The sequence below is a fragment of the Dunckerocampus dactyliophorus genome, chromosome 4 (genome assembly GCF_027744805.1).
Source record: "Dunckerocampus dactyliophorus isolate RoL2022-P2 chromosome 4, RoL_Ddac_1.1, whole genome shotgun sequence".
In the NCBI taxonomy this organism is placed as follows: Eukaryota; Metazoa; Chordata; class Actinopteri; order Syngnathiformes; family Syngnathidae; genus Dunckerocampus; species Dunckerocampus dactyliophorus.
The window spans coordinates 15,177,883-15,194,836 of record NC_072822.1 but is presented as its reverse complement, the minus strand read 5'-3'; the positions used below and the strand labels follow the sequence as shown (position 1 = coordinate 15,194,836).

The window sequence follows — 16,954 nt, the reverse complement described above, 5'->3', positions numbered from 1 at the left end:
CAAAGAGGCCGCCCGTCACTCAATGCCACAATTCTACCACCACCGCTGCCCAAGAGGTTTCATGTTGGAGATCCAGATGATGTTCGCACTGACCGAGTCGCACATTGGTCTGTGAAACGTGACAAACATGGCTGCTGCAAACTCTGCAAAGTCAATGCAACACCACTCTCTGTGAGAAATGTGATGTGCGTCTTTGCTTCACTGAGGAACAAAACTGTTTCAAGCCTTACCATGTGACCTAGGCTAAATGGCTGAAGAGACTTACCAGACATAACAACTGAGAAAATGTTTTGGACAAGGTGCTGATGATACAACAGTTTCATTTCTCTTCAGCGTTTACGTTTTTTTGCACAATTTATGTTTGTAGGTCTGCAGCTATGGTAGCTTATTGCAAATGTCCCCAAATAAGCAGTGTTATTTATTTTTGATGCATTTGGCATATTTTGTGGTGCAAAGCAAAACTGATGAAGAAGTTTGTTAAACCTTGCCATTGAAGTCACAGTTTTTACATATCTTATGGAAATACAAATAAAAAGGCAGTTTTGTGGCCCCAAGCAGTAAAAACTAGTGATGGGAAAATGAAGCTTCATGAAGCACTTGCGATATTTTAAAAAAATTCCACGGCATCTTTAAACCAAGAGTGCCATATAGAGGAGTCAAAAATATCACAAGTGCTTATGAAGCTTCATTTGTCCATCCATCACTCATAAAAAACGTCAGGTTTACTTATTTTCAAAGAAGGAATATGTTTACCACTAACGGCCAATGTAACAAATATGTAACAACACAGATCTTTGGGAATAAAAAGTGTTATTCAGAAAAAAACTTTAGAAATGTGTTCTATGTGGTCCACTTGGTCTGTGGTATAGCCCGGATAATTTTCCTTTAAGGATAAATGGGTCTGGGTTCTTATGGGCTAAGTACGTAGTACATTTTTTTGACACGTTCACGTGAATATCACAACCCAAGAGTAAATTGTATCTTTATTGGTGTGACATACATAACATATTGTAGCGTTCATATAGTCACCCAGAGTCTTGACACACTTCTAGTTTTATTGGCAACCCTAACGCCGCCAATGGGAGTGCTCAATTCCAACACAGTTCAGCTCGCACACTTGTCTCCTCCTCCTCGCTGTCACTCTCGCAACCACACGTTACAACACCAACAGGTCCTTAAAATATTTACACGTTTGTAGTGTAAACCATGGCTACATGATGACAAAATATAAACGAAAAAATATAGCATTATGATGATGCGACGTCATGCGATGATGGAGTTAACCAGTGTTTACATTTATATCCTCCACCAAGACCTTCACCTCCATGGCTTCAAACCTCATTTTTATTTTACAGCATCCCTGCACTCCTTAACTCTACATGGTGACAGCCGGTTGTATACGTAAAAGATGCATTTAAATAGGGTCTGCGCCTCTTTTGCACCTGTTGAAAATTACGGAAGCAATCATTGTAGATCACCTGCAACAAGCCTACCAAATAGTACGTGCCTTTTTTGTTGTTGTTGTGCATTTAGCCCTCGTTATTTGGGATTAGGTCAAGCCCTTAGGGGAGGGGTGTCCAAAGTGCGGCCATTTGCAGCCCACGGCTGTTTTTTTTACTGGCCTGCAGCACATCCCTAAAAATATAATTTAACAAGAAAACAAAACCAAAAAATCCTGAAAAAATGTTTAAAAAATCAGCAGTAATTTTACGAGGATGAAGTCAAAATGTTAAGTGAAAAAAAGTGTAATCCAACAAAGTCATAATTTTGCACGGATGACGTAATAATTTGAGGAAAAACGTAATTTCAATAAAAACGTTGAAATATTAAAGAAAAAAAATGTTTTTAAGTTGTGATATGAGAAACAAAACAACAAATAAAGTTGTCATTTTTGGAAAATTGGGTTGTGGAAAAAGTTGTAACATTACGAGAATAAAGTCAAAATATTATGGTAAAAAAAAAAAGTCATCATTACAAGAAGAAAGTTTAAATATTTGGAAAAATAAAACAAAACAGCAGAAATGGGAAAAAGAACTAATTGTATGAGAATAAAGTCAAAATATTATGACTTTTACTGTATTCTAATGAGAGAAAAAAGGCGGAATTATGTGGGACTTGAAACTCATAATATTATGAAGAAAAATAATGTAATTTTAGTAGCATAGACTTGAAATATTAAAGAAAAATGTCATTTTTTGAAAGTCGTAATATTAGAAAGAAAACAAAATAAAGTTATAATTTTTGGAAAATTAGGTTGGCGAAAAAGTTAACATTACGGGAATTAAGTCATAATACCAAAATAAATGTTTTCTAATATTTAAGAAGAGATATATTTGTAAAGTTAAAAAAAAAAACAGCTAAAATGGAAAAACAGAGCAAAGAGCGATGTTCATGCTAATATGCTTTTTCACATATATATATATATATATATATATATATATATATGACAAAACTGTTATGCAGTTTTTTCTTGTAGTATATATACAGTAACTTCAAATATAATATCAAATACCCTGCCTTGGGGGCTGTCGGCGTGGGAACGTTTTCAGGTCGAAACGGTAAAGTATTTTATCTTTTCAGCCTTTCATTACCAGGACAACAGCATTCTGGGTGCCCTAAAACTGTTTCTTTTTTTTTTTTTTTTTTTTTTAACGGCTTCCATAGTGAGAAAATCTGATAACAGCAACTTGTCATTGACGAGGTGACAAGCAAACCACTACTTTCTGAAAATGATGACATCACCAAGTCTTTGCTGTCGTGACCAGAAGAACAAGAGGAGGGCATTGGTGCAAAATGTAGTGTTTTTTTTATTTGCACATTCCCTGTGTTCCGTATTGCTGCTGGATTTGCTGTGATAACAATGACAGTTTATTGTGAATTTGATTTCATATTGGTGAATTTATTACTTAGTGGATTTACATTATTGAAGTATTTAAATTACTATTCTGTTCAGCTTGCCTGTCACCAAATTGCAACCGTTTTTTTTGGCATTTTTTCAAAAGTATCTAAAATACCCAACCATATTCAGACTTCCTGAATCTTTTCCTTACAAATTTGTCAGATTGTGAGTGTATCTTGCGGGAACAGCCCTCTTAAAGTTACCCCATCGGTTGGCTGAGCCATTCCACAAACTTCATAATTTATTCTGATGGAGTCACTCATTTTTTATCTGAATATGTGTAACCCGCCTGGTTCAACCAGCCCCACGTGCTCAAACTCGGGACCTTCGGCGTGACAGTTGGGAGTGCGAAGCATTGAGCTAAAATTCCAGACAGTCAACTCAACGCTCAGCACGGCTCTTAAAGTTCAGGGAGTGAATGCTGGAAGGTGAAATTCCTCCTGAGCTTCATTTTTCTAGCAGACTGTTCTGTTGTTTTGAAATCAGCGGGCGTCTTGATAAGGCTAACCTACATTTTGTGACTACAGAGATGCTCCAACTACTGCACTCCCGGAAGGAGCTCTTAACTTTGTAGGTCGTAAGTATAAATGGTGCATGGATGATGTTATGAAATGTTATTTTTTTAGTGTTGGAAGTTGCCGAAAAATGTATTAAATCTGATTGCGAGTTAAATGAACCTTGTGACCCAGCATCAGGAAGAGATATGGTTGATTTATTTGAAGATGATAATGCCTCACTGATGATCACACTTGTCACAAGACTCAAACGCCTTCAGAAGACTGGTCAGTGACGTGCGGTGAGGTTCATGGCTGGTGAGGCCCTGACTCTTTTGGAGGGTTTTTTAATGTTAATACAGCTTGCTCATTAAGATGATAACAAGAAAAATAAGAGAGTAATTCACTTTTGTTAAAAAAAAAAAAAAAGTCTCCCAAGTTCTTTTCAAATACTTCTTAGTCCCATTTATTGAATTTGTTATGAAGCTGGAGGGTGCTTGTGAGCTCATGCATTCCTCTAAAGACACGAGAAATGTAAACACAAGATCACTTTAGTAGAAACATTCATAAAAGTTATCGCACAGAATTTCCCAATAAAACACGTACAGTACGTGATGTACACAACCACAAATAATGACTTCATCTTGTTACGTACGTACTGTAATATGAAGTGTTATGTCTTTACATAATCACGGTAGTAAAGATCAGCATATGCAAGAAGCTGCAACAGAACATCTACCAGACTGTGGTAGCTGGTGCCCTCCTGTATGCAGGAGTGTGCTGGGGGAGCAGCTTCAAGAGGAAGGATGCCACACGCCTGGGCAAACTGGTGAGGAAGGCAGGCTGTCATTGGCACTGAGCTGGACAGCCTGACATTTGTGGCAGAGCAAATGACACTGAGGAGGCTCCTTTCCATCATGGACAACCAGCATTATCCAATGCACAGCATCATCTCCCAACAGAGGAGCAGTTTCAGTGGCAGATTACTATCACTACCCAGCTCAACCAAAAGACTGAGCAGGTCATTCCTCCCTCACCCCAACTGGCTTTTCAAAACAACAGAGGGGGAGCGATAAAACACACACAGGACTGGATTTATTACCTTATGATGATTAATTATTATTGTGTATTATTATTATTATTATTTATTATGATGTATTATTTCACTACAAATTTGGAGTGAGCCTTTCTGTATTATTTATTAATGTCTTTATTCTTACTCTATTTTCTTATTTTTCGTTTCTTATCTTGCCTGTCTTGCCTCGATTGTTTATCTGGGGGAAGAAAGTGTGCCTGGTTGTTTTGGCGTCCAGTGCTCTGTAGGGCCTACCTGAGGGGAGGCGTTTGAACAGTTTGTGTCCAGGGTGTGAGGGGTTTGCGGTGACATTCCCTGCCCACTTCCTGGCACTATCATAGCATTGTCTGGTGCTCCACTGTTTAGTCATGGCTCGGTGAAAATGATGACATTGCAGTCCAAAAGTCCTTTACTGTGGGTGATGTGACGTCATAACGTAAAATGTCGTAAGATTTTATTAATTAAAGACCACACATTAGCGAGGACAATGCTCGGAAAGTATAGTCTGTGCTTTCCTCGCACTTATTTACGTTCTTGGCGCCGCCTGTGAGGTCTTTCGCCTGCCTGGCTGGTGTGTGTAGACTCCGTACTCTGGAGATCTTGGGGACAATAGTCAAAGATCGGTGATAAAAACGTTGGCGCTGTGAAATCCAACATCCAAAAGCTCTGTAAGATGTTAAACCAGATGCGAGGTGAAGAAAATAACTACAATCAACAACTGCAAATCTGGAAGAAACGCTGAGCTTCTCTGTGTGTACGCACCACTATCTTGCATAAGTATGGCTCTTCAGTTAAACACACACGTCATTTTCAATTCTTTATTAACACATATGAGGCTGAATTTGTATCAAAATAGGCTACTTATAACCCCCCCAAAAAACATTCCATGTAAAAATGTATGCTCAGCAGCAGCCGGGGGCACCCACATGTAGCCTGAATGGTACAATCGTGATCACATGACATTTTCATATGATTCAATTGCGAGATTGATAGTTGAATCCGACTCCAATTGAATCGTCGAATAGTTGACTATTGTAAGACACCCCTGCTGTGCACTACACAGGAACAGGACAGGAACCCAAACACCCACCTCACTCATGGTGGGAACAACAATGACAACAGAAAGTTTAACACACAACGCAATCGTATCTACTGCACAGCACTGACATCAAAATAAACGCCTACGCTCGAGCATACATACGCACATGCAAAATTACACTCATAGCTACAGACCGCAAGGCATGCTGGGTAACCTCCAGTAATCTTTCCCAGCCTGCTGCAATACAGTTAATGCCGATCTGAACTATTTTTTCAATTCAATGTAGTGCAATAACTTGTCATTCAGTGAACCCCTTAGAAAAAAAGGACACATGAAGGTTTTCTATACAGTTGTCCCTCGCCACTTTGCGGTTTGAACGTCGCTCGCTCACTATCACAAATCAAAAATGAATCAATTAATAAATTATTGTTGTTTTGTGGTTAACTACAGCCTGTTATTAGTAAAAAAATGACAAGTGACAAGTTGGGCGGCAGTGGCTCAGGAGGTCATCTTTGAACCGCAAGGTTGGTGGTTTGATCCTCGCTCCCTCCAAATTGGCAGCTACCTTTCCGTCAGTCTAGATGTAGTTGCTAATCACCACCATTGTGTGACTGAGGAGTGAATGAATAATGGGTTCACTTCACTGTGAAGCGCTTTAGGTACCTTGAAATAAAGCGCTATATCAAATCGAATCTATTACTAAGTCATATGGAGCACTCTGGTCACTAGGCGTCAGTAATGTTACATTGCCTTAGATTAGATTACCTTCACACTGCATGGAGTCAGCCATGGCATGACCGACATGACATAGCGAAAACAAGTTCTCCCCACATTCCGTGTGGAAGTGGTAGGTTTTTGACTTCTTACTTTGTCCTTTTACTTTGAATAAATAAATTGGAGGCTAACTAGTTAGCTTGGTAACATGCTAATGCGTAAAGCGGCGTCCGTCTCTCGTGTCCCCGCAGTGACCCTGTAGCCTGCGCATAAGAGTTATGCAATTCGGTATAAACAATGAATAATAGGAGTGGAAAGGCGACTATAGGGTTGTTATTTCATGTCTACAGAGCTCTAGTAATGTTAAAAAATGTATTTATAAAGCCATAAACAGCTTTTCTATGCTCTAACTACAAATATGTTCAAATTATTAATATTGAATCCTAAATTCACTTATCACACTCGGGTCTGGAACTAATTAACCACGACAATCGAGGGACGACTGTACTGAAAAAATGAAATAGAATTCTTATGTTTTAAACATAATTTGTGAGACTTTCTTCTGTTGCGTAGTTTTGTGTGTTTTGTTCTTCACCAGTGTCCCAGTGCTCGCTCTGCGCTTCGCCTGTGTCCATTTGTGTCTTTTGGGCCTCTTGCATCGTGTTAAGCTCAAGCCTCAGCTGTTCTTTCTCGTTGAGTATCACCTCGTCTTCAATAACCCTCTTCTGCTCCTCTTTCGTTTTCCTTTCTTCCTCCATCTTCTCCTTCTTCTCCTGTTTCTTCATCTTCCAGAAGAAGCAGAGATTTTTCTCAGGATAGGTGACTTTGGCCAGCGGCAGCTTAAAAATCCTATTGGTCTCCGTGGTTATGAGGAGAAAAGTGAGTGCGGAGAGACAGAAGGGCCACGTGCAGGCTGGCAGACCAAACTGCAAACACAAATATGTGAGCTTGCAATTAGTTCCACTTTATTTTCAATCGGCGTAATAAAATAATTCTGTATGGTTACTAAAATGTACCGCAGACATGATGTTGGCAATGGCAGAGCCCAGGTATGCACAGAAAAACCCTGCAGGGCAGAAAATGGTTGCCATGAGCCAACGTGGCATGTGTTTGCATGTGCTTTTGACTCGAAAAATGCTCACTCACCACACGTAATAGCAAGCAAGTGCACCTGCCAAGTGAGAGCATAAAACATTCCACCGATGGCAATGCATGCCAGCACACAGTTGTACCCCCACAGGCCAAAATAAATGTCGCCAAATGGAGCTGCCAAAGCGAGTCCTACATAGCGGATACGGGCAACTTAATTCACAAGAGTGACTTTGTACTAACTTGTGTTGCTAATAAATGTGTGTTCTTGTTGTGGCTTTTAAAAAGAATAGCATGCATATAAGGAAGTACGTTTAGAATGACCCACCTGAAAGCATGCCGATTGTAGAACCCAGCACAGCGTGAGCGCATGTGATTGGGGAGGAGATGAAGAGTGAGATGATAAAGACGCCTCCTGTCCAGGGGTTGTCACAGCCGTACACCTGGCCGATCCCGACAGGCACGGACATGAACAGCTGAGGACACATCCCGAAACGGTTAACAAGAACAGCTCACACCACTTTGACCTCGGAAGACTCTAATGAGCCAGTGAGACTTTAAGCTCCACGTGGGGAGGGTCACTTCAAATCTTAATTCAGATGTTGTGACACCGAAGAGACTAAGTAAGGTTCACGATGTCATACCGTATTAAAACCACCAGCCGTCTTCAATACGTCACTGCAACATAAACACTGACCTTAGCGACGTCAATGTCCGCCCAGGTGATGTTGGGCAGCTCCGAACGGGGTTGGATGAGGACTTGGGGGAAGTGGTGATTGTAGTGACCCGTGGCCACCATGTGGACGCACACCAGGATGTTGAAGGGCAGCGTGAACACTGGGAGATCCCAGCGACTGTTAATGGATGCTAAGGCACTGGACACAATTGGGCTGAAAGACATGCATGCAGATGTCAACACATCTGTATATAAATGTTGACACACCTGACCTTTACAACTACAACTTCCAGTCTTACGGGAAGACTTCCTGCTAGATATTGGAGTGTGTCTCTATTCTATTTGGTGAACCATTGGGAGGTCAGAGGTCACAAATGTTGGACCTGAGACTAGCTCACCACCATTTTAAAGGTGAGTAATGAGCAATGAATCAAAAAGGTGCAGTTCTTCCACACAAAACTCATGCACGTGTGCCTTTATGTACTTCAGGGGTGTCCAAAGTGTGGCTTGGGGACCACTTGTGGGACACAGCTTGTTTTTTATTGGCTGCACATCTCCACGCATTCTAAAAATACATTTAAAAATGCATGTCACCAATGATAAAAAGCTGAAATACAAGTTGTTAGCTTCTAGCATATCTACATGGGTTGGTTTTAGCCTGTTTAAAACATGTAAAATATCCAAACGGCCCATTATACTCAGTATTCAACACTTGGCAGAAAATGTTGGACACCTCTGATGCACAGGAAAAAAGTCATGCTGTCAAATCTGTTCCTTCATAAATTGGAAGCAAATAATTGTCCAAAATTGTCCTGAACTACAATTGAAGTGGCGCTAAAGTGTCTGGTCAAACCTCTGTCTGATTAAATAATTGCTTATGGCCAGCGTCTCAATACCGTAATTTCCGGTGTATAAGCTGCTACTTTTTTCTCACGCTTTGAAACCTGCGGCTTGTACAGTGATGCAGCTAATTTATGCCTAAAAATGACATTTCCCATGATGCTTACAGTGCAGCTTCAGGAGTGAAGTGGAAGCTATTGTCACGTTTTGATCTCTGATGCATCTTAAGTAAGTTTGATCAAGTGTAGAATTACTACAGTGTTTGGACTGCTCGGACCGTCTGTCCAGTATCACCAATGTGTTTCGAAAGGCTGTACTACTGTGGGATGAGGATACCAAAAGCCAAATGGCTAATTTGGTGTCAGGTGTCAACAAAAAGAGACAGAGAGATTGACAAAGTGTGTGACAAAGGAATTATGAGGCTGTTCAATTGTAACGCCAAAGAAGATGACTTTAGTGGTTTTAGTTCCCAGGAGGAAGATGAGGACGGACGGTGATGAATGGCTTTTCTGGTAGGCTACCGTTTAACTACAGACATGTTACACGCACTGTTCGGCACTGTTTTGGGAAAAAGCATTTATTCAATCAAACGTTTAAAAAAATGTTGTAACATTGTTCTGGATAGTAAATATCCCATGTTACAACATGGACACCTGCGGACAGGTGCGGCCGATGTATGTACAGTTATCTTTTTTTCTGTAAATTTCGTGGTTGCAGCTTACATACCCGTGCGCTCTCGGAAATTACAGTACTTTTATACACACTTTCCAGCAATGACCCTTTATTGGGCACCCATTGACATACTGTAATGGAAACCCATATAAACTGTAAGTCTGTGTTTAGTTTCTTATTTTCAGAAAAGTTTTTTTGGTAGGAAATGATGCCAGACCACTGTGATGATTCGCTTATCAGCTGTACCTCCTAGGCTTGGCCAATCTAATAGACCTAACACGTCCTCCGTGTCAGTCCTATACTTTAGACCTAGGTTTACTAGAGCAATATATTAAAGCTTATAAGTTTCTGTCTTATTAAAAAATCATGTCTTATTCCACATATTATTTCACACATTTTTCAATAAGTCCCAAGTTTAGATTCAAGGAAAGTCACGCAGTTCTAATCCAGGCACACTAGGTCAGTTTTGAACACCCCTGGAAGTTACAAAAATGATTACATTTTAAAATGTATGAGTGGTACTGACCATTTTAAGTCATTGTGAGCAAAAGTTGAAAAAATAGGCATCTTCCATTACACTCTTTTCATCTACAGCTTACCACATCATGGACATGAAGATGTTGGGCAGCAGAAGCCACCAGTACCAGTTTCCTGCATTGGAGAAGACAGCCATCAACAAGCCCACCAAGATACCGTTGTATCCATACAGTCCTGCAGCTATGGCACCCCTAAAGGGATGAATAATACAGGAAATTATTACCTGTGCCATCCAGTTACATACATTGTCAAGTTAAGGAGTTTACATCGACGTGTCATTTAGAGTATTGAGCGGTCCAACCTGCTCTGTCGCAGAACAAGGGCTGAGATGGTGGCAAAGAGAGTGCCCACAAAGCCGTTGAGGGCCCACCAGTAGTTCTGCAGGATGAGGCCAGCAAAGATAATCAGGCCACTCAGTGGATTGTTAACAAACATAACCTGGGCAGCTCCGCGCAGGACCCAGTCCAGCAATTGGAGCAAGAAAAACTGTTCTGGGAAGACCATAAAGAAGAGAATGCGTTGACGTTATCTTAAAGCTCCCTTACAGTCTTAAATTGTTCTCAGGCTCAGTGGAATACGCCTCGTCCCAGCTCACATGACCATTTACACAAGGAATTCAATTATGAATTAAATAAAGTGTTAATTAAGGAGCATAAATTAATTAAATGACCTGAAAGAGTTTTCATTCAGGCCTGTAAATGTCATGTAAAGAACAAATAATTATCAATATGTTTTAATGATGATATGATGTACAGGATGTATGTATGTAACTTCATGAAGCACACTCCAAACAATGGCTTGTAATAAGGAGAATAGTGTCTCTCAAGCTTTCTTAAAATAGTCTCTAATACTGATGGACCAGCCAGGACACCTCTAAAGTCCACGGTAGCTATCAACCTAAACACCAAGAGACTTTATATGTTCCATCCGGCTATCTTTTCTGCTTAAATTAAGCTGAAAAAGATGTCTCAGCAAGGTTTTTGTAAACTTCTACATGAAGCATATAAGGTGATCTATTATGAAATACTGTATATTGTTTAAAATGAGACACCTTTTGCTCACATATCTCTTCATATCTTTATATGACATGTTCTATGAACCTTCCATATACTGTACATCTATATGACATGTGTCACGCTCAATAATTTGCATTGGAAGCGCCTTAAACACCGTCTGTTTTGCTTCTAACACACACCAGCTGCAAAGCGAGAAGCCAGGCTATAGCTATGGTCCCATATTACTCCACATGAATACAACTTTAAGTTTATTATCTATTAATATCTAAAAATCACGTAGTGTCCAATCATCACAGTTGTATATTTTGGAGAGTGCAAAGTTTTGTTTGCCACTAATTGTCATTAACTTACATTAACACTGTACAGTTACTTTTTACATGTTTTTTACTATGTGCCGGTGATTGAAAAGCTGTAAAAAATAAGGAAGTGTTGAGTCTACCTCAAGTTGAAATTTTGGCTCCCTTGTCAGGTTTTTAGTCTGCAGATTCGGAGAAGGTGTCATATATATTTGTTCCATCGTGTCAGCTATTGGGGTGAACTTACTTTCCATCCATTTGGCAAAAACTGGCATGTCTCCCGAGAAGTAGGAGACCCCCTTTAGGAAGCGGGCCTTGGCCCTTTGCAAGCTTGTCGTTTGGACCGTCGCTTTGGCAACCTCCTCGTCCTTCTCATTGTTCTCAAGCTTCGGGTCAGATGGCGCCATTAAGGGTTGCAATTCCTGCAGAATCAATGAGGCATTGAATGCCACTTTATTGTCATTGTTAAAACACACTCGGAATTTAAGCGTGAGGAGTGGCACACAGTGGCTGCTGGTATTTCCTTACATACTGGATGTTGAGGGACTTTCAACCCAAAAACACTTTGACCAACATCTTGCAGAATGAAGCTGTAATAAATGACATTCCTTGGAAAACTGTTACTTTACCTTCATTTAAAAACAACTACGAACCCAAAAGTATACCTGCACAAATATCCAATGCGATTTTAAAAATGATGCCTTCACAAAGACAATAATGCTCAGTTTTGATTGATACAGTCAGATGAGTATTAACTAAACATGTTTAATCAAGTTGTCGTGGCAAAACTGGATTACATTTTACCGAAAAGTGGTTTTTAGTTTACTGTGTTTTCCATACTATGTGTTGCTTCACAGTATAAGGCTACATTCACACTGCAGGGATGCCCAATTTGGATTTTTTGGTTAAAATCCCATTTGTTTTATGTGGTCGTTGAGACTTGTTAAAGTGAACGCAAAGTGTCCGGGAAGTGACGTGCATGTGTAATAGCACGTCACACGCATTTCTGTGTGTTTACGGAAGTAAAGATCGCTGCAGTGTGTGCTCTCCTTAACGCGTTTGTGGCAATTTGAAGGATTTTCTGCAACGTGAGACAATAGCAGATTAAGAAGAGAGAGGGCAAGAATTTTGGCTATGGCAGTTTGTGGAAAACTTGCTGCGATGTCTGTTCCGAGGAGCGTGTGGTTGGGACGTTGCCGTGAGCCACATCACCGACACTTCTTAAAAATAAATTTTGGAGGACAAGAAGAACTTTTGCCTACATCAGTGAGTGCCTTTATCCAAGTCTTTATCCAAGTCAGATAGATGCGCCCTGACCCTTCAGACTGCAGTAGCTCGGATACATATCAGATTTATATCTACATACGAATGAGGCCTTAGTCTTAGCCTAAAAATCGGAATTGTACTCATCACACTGAAATGAAAAAATCAGATACATGTCACATATGAGCAATAAAATTGACGTGAAGTGTGAACGTTGCCCAAGTTGCAACAGTCAAAAAATGCAGCATGAAAAAGAAAAAAATCATATATAAGCCGCAATGGACTATAAGTTGCATTTACTGGTATTTATGATCAATCTATCTATCGTTAGTGTCATGGCACCACTCGTAACAGCATTAAAGTCACTAGAGAACGCAACAAAGCCAGAGGGAGACGCAATGTTTACACCAACAAGGAGAAAAACTAAAGCTACAGAATCTGAAATACAGTTGTCCCTCGTTTAACATGGTTGATTGCTTCCAGGCCCAACCGACCGTGATAAGTGAAGTTCCGCAAAGTAGGATTCAATATTAATAGATGGATTATTTTTGTAGTTAGAGCATAGAAAACTTGTTTGACTTTCTAAATACGATTCTTACAATTATTAGAGCCCTGCAGATATGAAAAAACGCCACTATAGCCACCTTTACACTCCCATTATTCTTTGTTTACACCGCATTGCTAATGCACAGACTACGGGATCACTGCGGGGATACAAGAGACGGCTTTAAGCATAGCATGCCAGCGAGCTAACTATTTAGCCTCCAGTTTATTTATTCTAAACTTAATAAAGGGTTTCAAACGGAGTAGGGAAGAAGGATAAAGTAAGAAGCCAAAAATTTACTACTTCTACACCGAATGGGAGGAAAACTTCTTTTCACTCAGTCTTGTCGGACATGACATGGCTGACTCCATGCAGTATTAAAGGTAATGTAATGTAAAGTCATGTCTAGGGATGCCCGATAATACAGTATATGCCCACTGATATTATCGGCCCAATATTGGCATAAAAATTCAATATTGATCAATATCAGTATTGGGTTTTTTCCGTATAATGAAAACCAATTGTAAGAAATGCTGTATATAGGCCTATGGGCTCCCGTAGTTTCCGGCACGCAGATGATGACCTGATCAAACCGCGCATGAAGCTTGTAAACAACCGTGGGTGGCTGCAGTAACAAGCTAGCTCTATCCTGACTAGCATCATGTCCGTGGTGTCCCCTCGGGTCCTAAACTTGCGATTTGCAATGACTGCAATGACTGGTTATGCGAGGCCTTCCTTCAATACTTCCAATTCCCAGGGCGAAGGCATCAATCGGGAAATCATGGAGTGTATCGTACTGGATAACCAGCCCTTTTCTTTCGCGCAAGACGCCGGATTCACCAAACTTGTGGAGTTCGCCGAGCCACGCCTTGCCATGCCCAATTGCAAGTACTTCTCAGATGTTTGCTTACAGTTGTACAATGTTGTTTATAGCCACGTTGAGAAGCTAATTGCTGATCCTGTATTCATTAGCTTCACAACAGAGATGTGTTCATTCAGATATGTGATATTACACATATCGGTATCCGCTGATATCGGAAATTGAGAGTTGGATAATATTGGCATATCGGATATCAGCCAAAAAAAAGCCAATATCGGACAACCCTAGTCATGTCTCATCAATGTTTTGTGTCATTACTGACGCCTAGTGACCAGAATACTACATATGACTTGTCTTTCAATATTTTTTGACAAATAACAGGCCATAGTCAACCATGAAACAGCGATCATTTATTAATTCATTCATGTTTGAAAAACCGCGAGAGAGTGAGGTTCAAACGAGGGACGGTGGGCGAGTGTAAGTCGCTTTTTAAAGTATATGGATATAAAGAAAACTTACCACTTTAATACATGTCGGAATGAATCAAAGAAGACACTTTTAATAAGTGACATGACACCAGGATGTAGGGCTGGGCAATTACTTGAAAAATAACCAAAACCGACATTTAGAGCTTCTAATCAACGTAAAACTGCCCTGTTAGTTATTTAGTTATCAGGGGTCGTCAAGAAGAACATTCTAGTTTTTTTTCAAGCAGGTTTTAGAGAGCATATTACAGTGTTTTAATGTGCCCGTTAGTTTAAAAATAAAATCTGAGGTTTTTTCAAGTATTTCTGTACAAGAGAGCCATTGTTTTCTACTTTGACACGGCACTGTTCATTTTTAATTTATTTTATTCTGTTTGAGAATATACTGTATATTTATTTTGCTGACAAGATTTTTTGGAAATTCTCCTTTTTTAGGAAAATCCAATTTTTTTTTTTTTCCACAAAAGCTTTTCATTCTAGTTGTGTGTTTTCCGTTCCTTTGTTCCAGTTAATAACCCTACATTTTTCATCTGTTCATTTGTTTCAAAATTATACAAATATTAGTTGAGAATGGGATAATCGTACAGTAACCGAAATCGAGGTTGGACTGAATTAAAAATTAACTGAAAAATCACACATGTGTATTTAGTTAGCCAACGGCTGACACAGCAGCTACAATCTCCAAGATAGGTGCAATTAGTGTCATCACTAAACATCACTATTGTCTAAAATATGACATTTGCCAATCTACACAGGCCTCATATAACTATTGTTGCACATTGCTACATCAAAGGCAGAAGCTTATCAGAAAGTATTCCGTAGCAAAAAGTGTCCCGTGTGCTTTGTATCATTCAAGTTGTGTGACAGACTGCGTCACAAGCGCAACGCAATCAGTTACTGTGGCCCCAAGATGTCGCCAAAAAGCCAACCAACGCCCCAATTTAACTTTAAAGGCAGTATATGTATGATATACTTATAGTCAACTGCAATATATATATATATACATATATAGTAAGTCGCAGTATATATATACTATAAATATATATATATAGTCGCAGTTGACTATAAGTCGCAGGACCAGCCAAACTATGAAAAAAAGTGTGACTTATACTCCAGAAAATGTGGTAATTACAATTAATGGATTGAGATTGTAGCTATGTGAGAGGGGCAAAAACAATGACAACATTTTTTGTTAGATTTATACTTCCCTGATTACCAAAATGGACCATTACTATATCTTGAAAAGCAGCCTTTTTGCAAAAAAAAAACAAAACAAAATTGATAAGCACCAATATACAGCTTTTCACTGTTCTGCAGCACAGTCTATAAGAAATATATATTGTAATATAGCGTAGACTGAGATGAATTAAATGTAAACTTTTCATTACACTATAAGTAAATAAAATGTATGAATTTTTACATATATTTGATGATATTCCTTCTCTTACCTTCGTACCATGTGATCCCGGCATATGTTCAAATGGTCAACAACTTCATGGCTTGCTGACTATTCTTCTGGGGGAAAGATTTTTAAAGCCTTGCGTGCAAAAAGAAACTCCCACTTCCTCCTCTACTCCTTCCTCTCACTCACCTTTTCGTTTCTCACCAAGTCGGTCAAATCTGTGATCATCTCCGCCCCACCTTAGTCTCTTCAAAGAAATATGCTCAATAAGGAGGAGGAAAGTCATGAGCCCATGACTGACAGGAACACTAAACATTTTTTCTTGACATGACATTTCTTCATGAGGTGGCAAATACCTGGTGGCATCCCTGTCAACTTTCCCTGTCAACTTTTGGTTGTTTTCGTTTTGTTGCAAGTGTACAGCATTTATTAATTTGTACTTCTTGTCTCCCTGAATTCAAACTTGCACAGGACAGTCAGAGTCTGTGTGCCAAGAGTTCTAAATATGTTGGATAGGATTTCAGCCAACCTGTGCGGCACTGACCCATTACGGCGGCATATTTTCAATATTGACAACATGCCCCTCGATATCTATGAATCGCATTATTTGCCAAATAATATACATTCCCAATCATTGTCAACGACAGACAAAAGATTATTCAGTTCTTTGTGGTGCATCATAGCATGGGGGATTTTAAAGCACAGTTCATGTTTGGAGAGAGAATTACATTCAATCCTAGACATTCCAAATTTATATCATTTAATTCTAGCTGTGGGCTCTTAAAATGCTCCCTAATGTAAATCATGTACATCCTGGTATGCTAATCAGGTCAGTGGGAACATTACTAGTTAACCACCTCTCAGACCATTCACAGAATATATTTAAGTTCTACCCAGAAGATGTCTGCAATGCAATTACGCTAGTAATAAAAATTAAATTACAAATAAAATATAGGTCAATGTTTGATATACAAGTAGGCCTATAGGTATAGATATATGTATTTTTTTCAATTTCCCCTTTTTATGAATCTTTTTGACTATTATTATGGCATTTATATGGTATTGTTCTTATTTTGGCAATTCTTTGTAAAAC

The 16,954-nt window shown here is 39.4% G+C and overlaps 2 protein-coding genes across 6 annotated transcripts in view; one reads left to right on the top strand and one right to left on the bottom strand.

Moving 5' to 3' along the window:
- lnpep (leucyl/cystinyl aminopeptidase) overlaps positions 1 to 9,588 on the top strand; it is a 35,691-nt gene extending 26,103 nt beyond the window's left edge. Inside the window, exon 23 of the mRNA XM_054772286.1 lies at positions 7,014 to 9,588. Coding sequence (XP_054628261.1) covers positions 7,014 to 7,044 — 31 coding nt within the window. The 3' untranslated portion in view covers positions 7,045 to 9,588. The remainder of the gene's footprint in view (positions 1 to 7,013) is intronic.
- slc14a2 (solute carrier family 14 member 2) lies at positions 3,081 to 16,028 on the bottom strand. 5 transcript variants are annotated; one of them, XM_054772290.1, is made up of 9 exons: positions 15,908 to 16,028; positions 11,595 to 11,769; positions 10,337 to 10,526; positions 10,098 to 10,226; positions 8,008 to 8,200; positions 7,639 to 7,786; positions 7,368 to 7,502; positions 7,238 to 7,287; positions 3,082 to 7,147 (listed from the first exon to the last, which is right to left on the bottom strand). In XM_054772290.1, the coding sequence occupies exons 1-9, from the start codon at positions 15,929 to 15,931 to the stop codon at positions 6,758 to 6,760; spliced, it is 1,434 nt and encodes a 477-aa protein (XP_054628265.1). In that variant the 5' UTR covers positions 15,932 to 16,028; the 3' UTR covers positions 3,082 to 6,757. The 5 variants fall into 5 exon arrangements, with proteins under 5 accessions (XP_054628266.1, XP_054628268.1, XP_054628267.1 ...); XM_054772291.1 differs by lacking the exon at positions 7,368 to 7,502 and having other exon boundaries at positions 3,081 to 7,147; XM_054772293.1 differs by lacking the exon at positions 11,595 to 11,769 and having other exon boundaries at positions 3,081 to 7,147; positions 10,337 to 10,413; positions 15,908 to 15,958.
- Between the last annotated feature and the right edge of the window lie 926 nt (positions 16,029 to 16,954).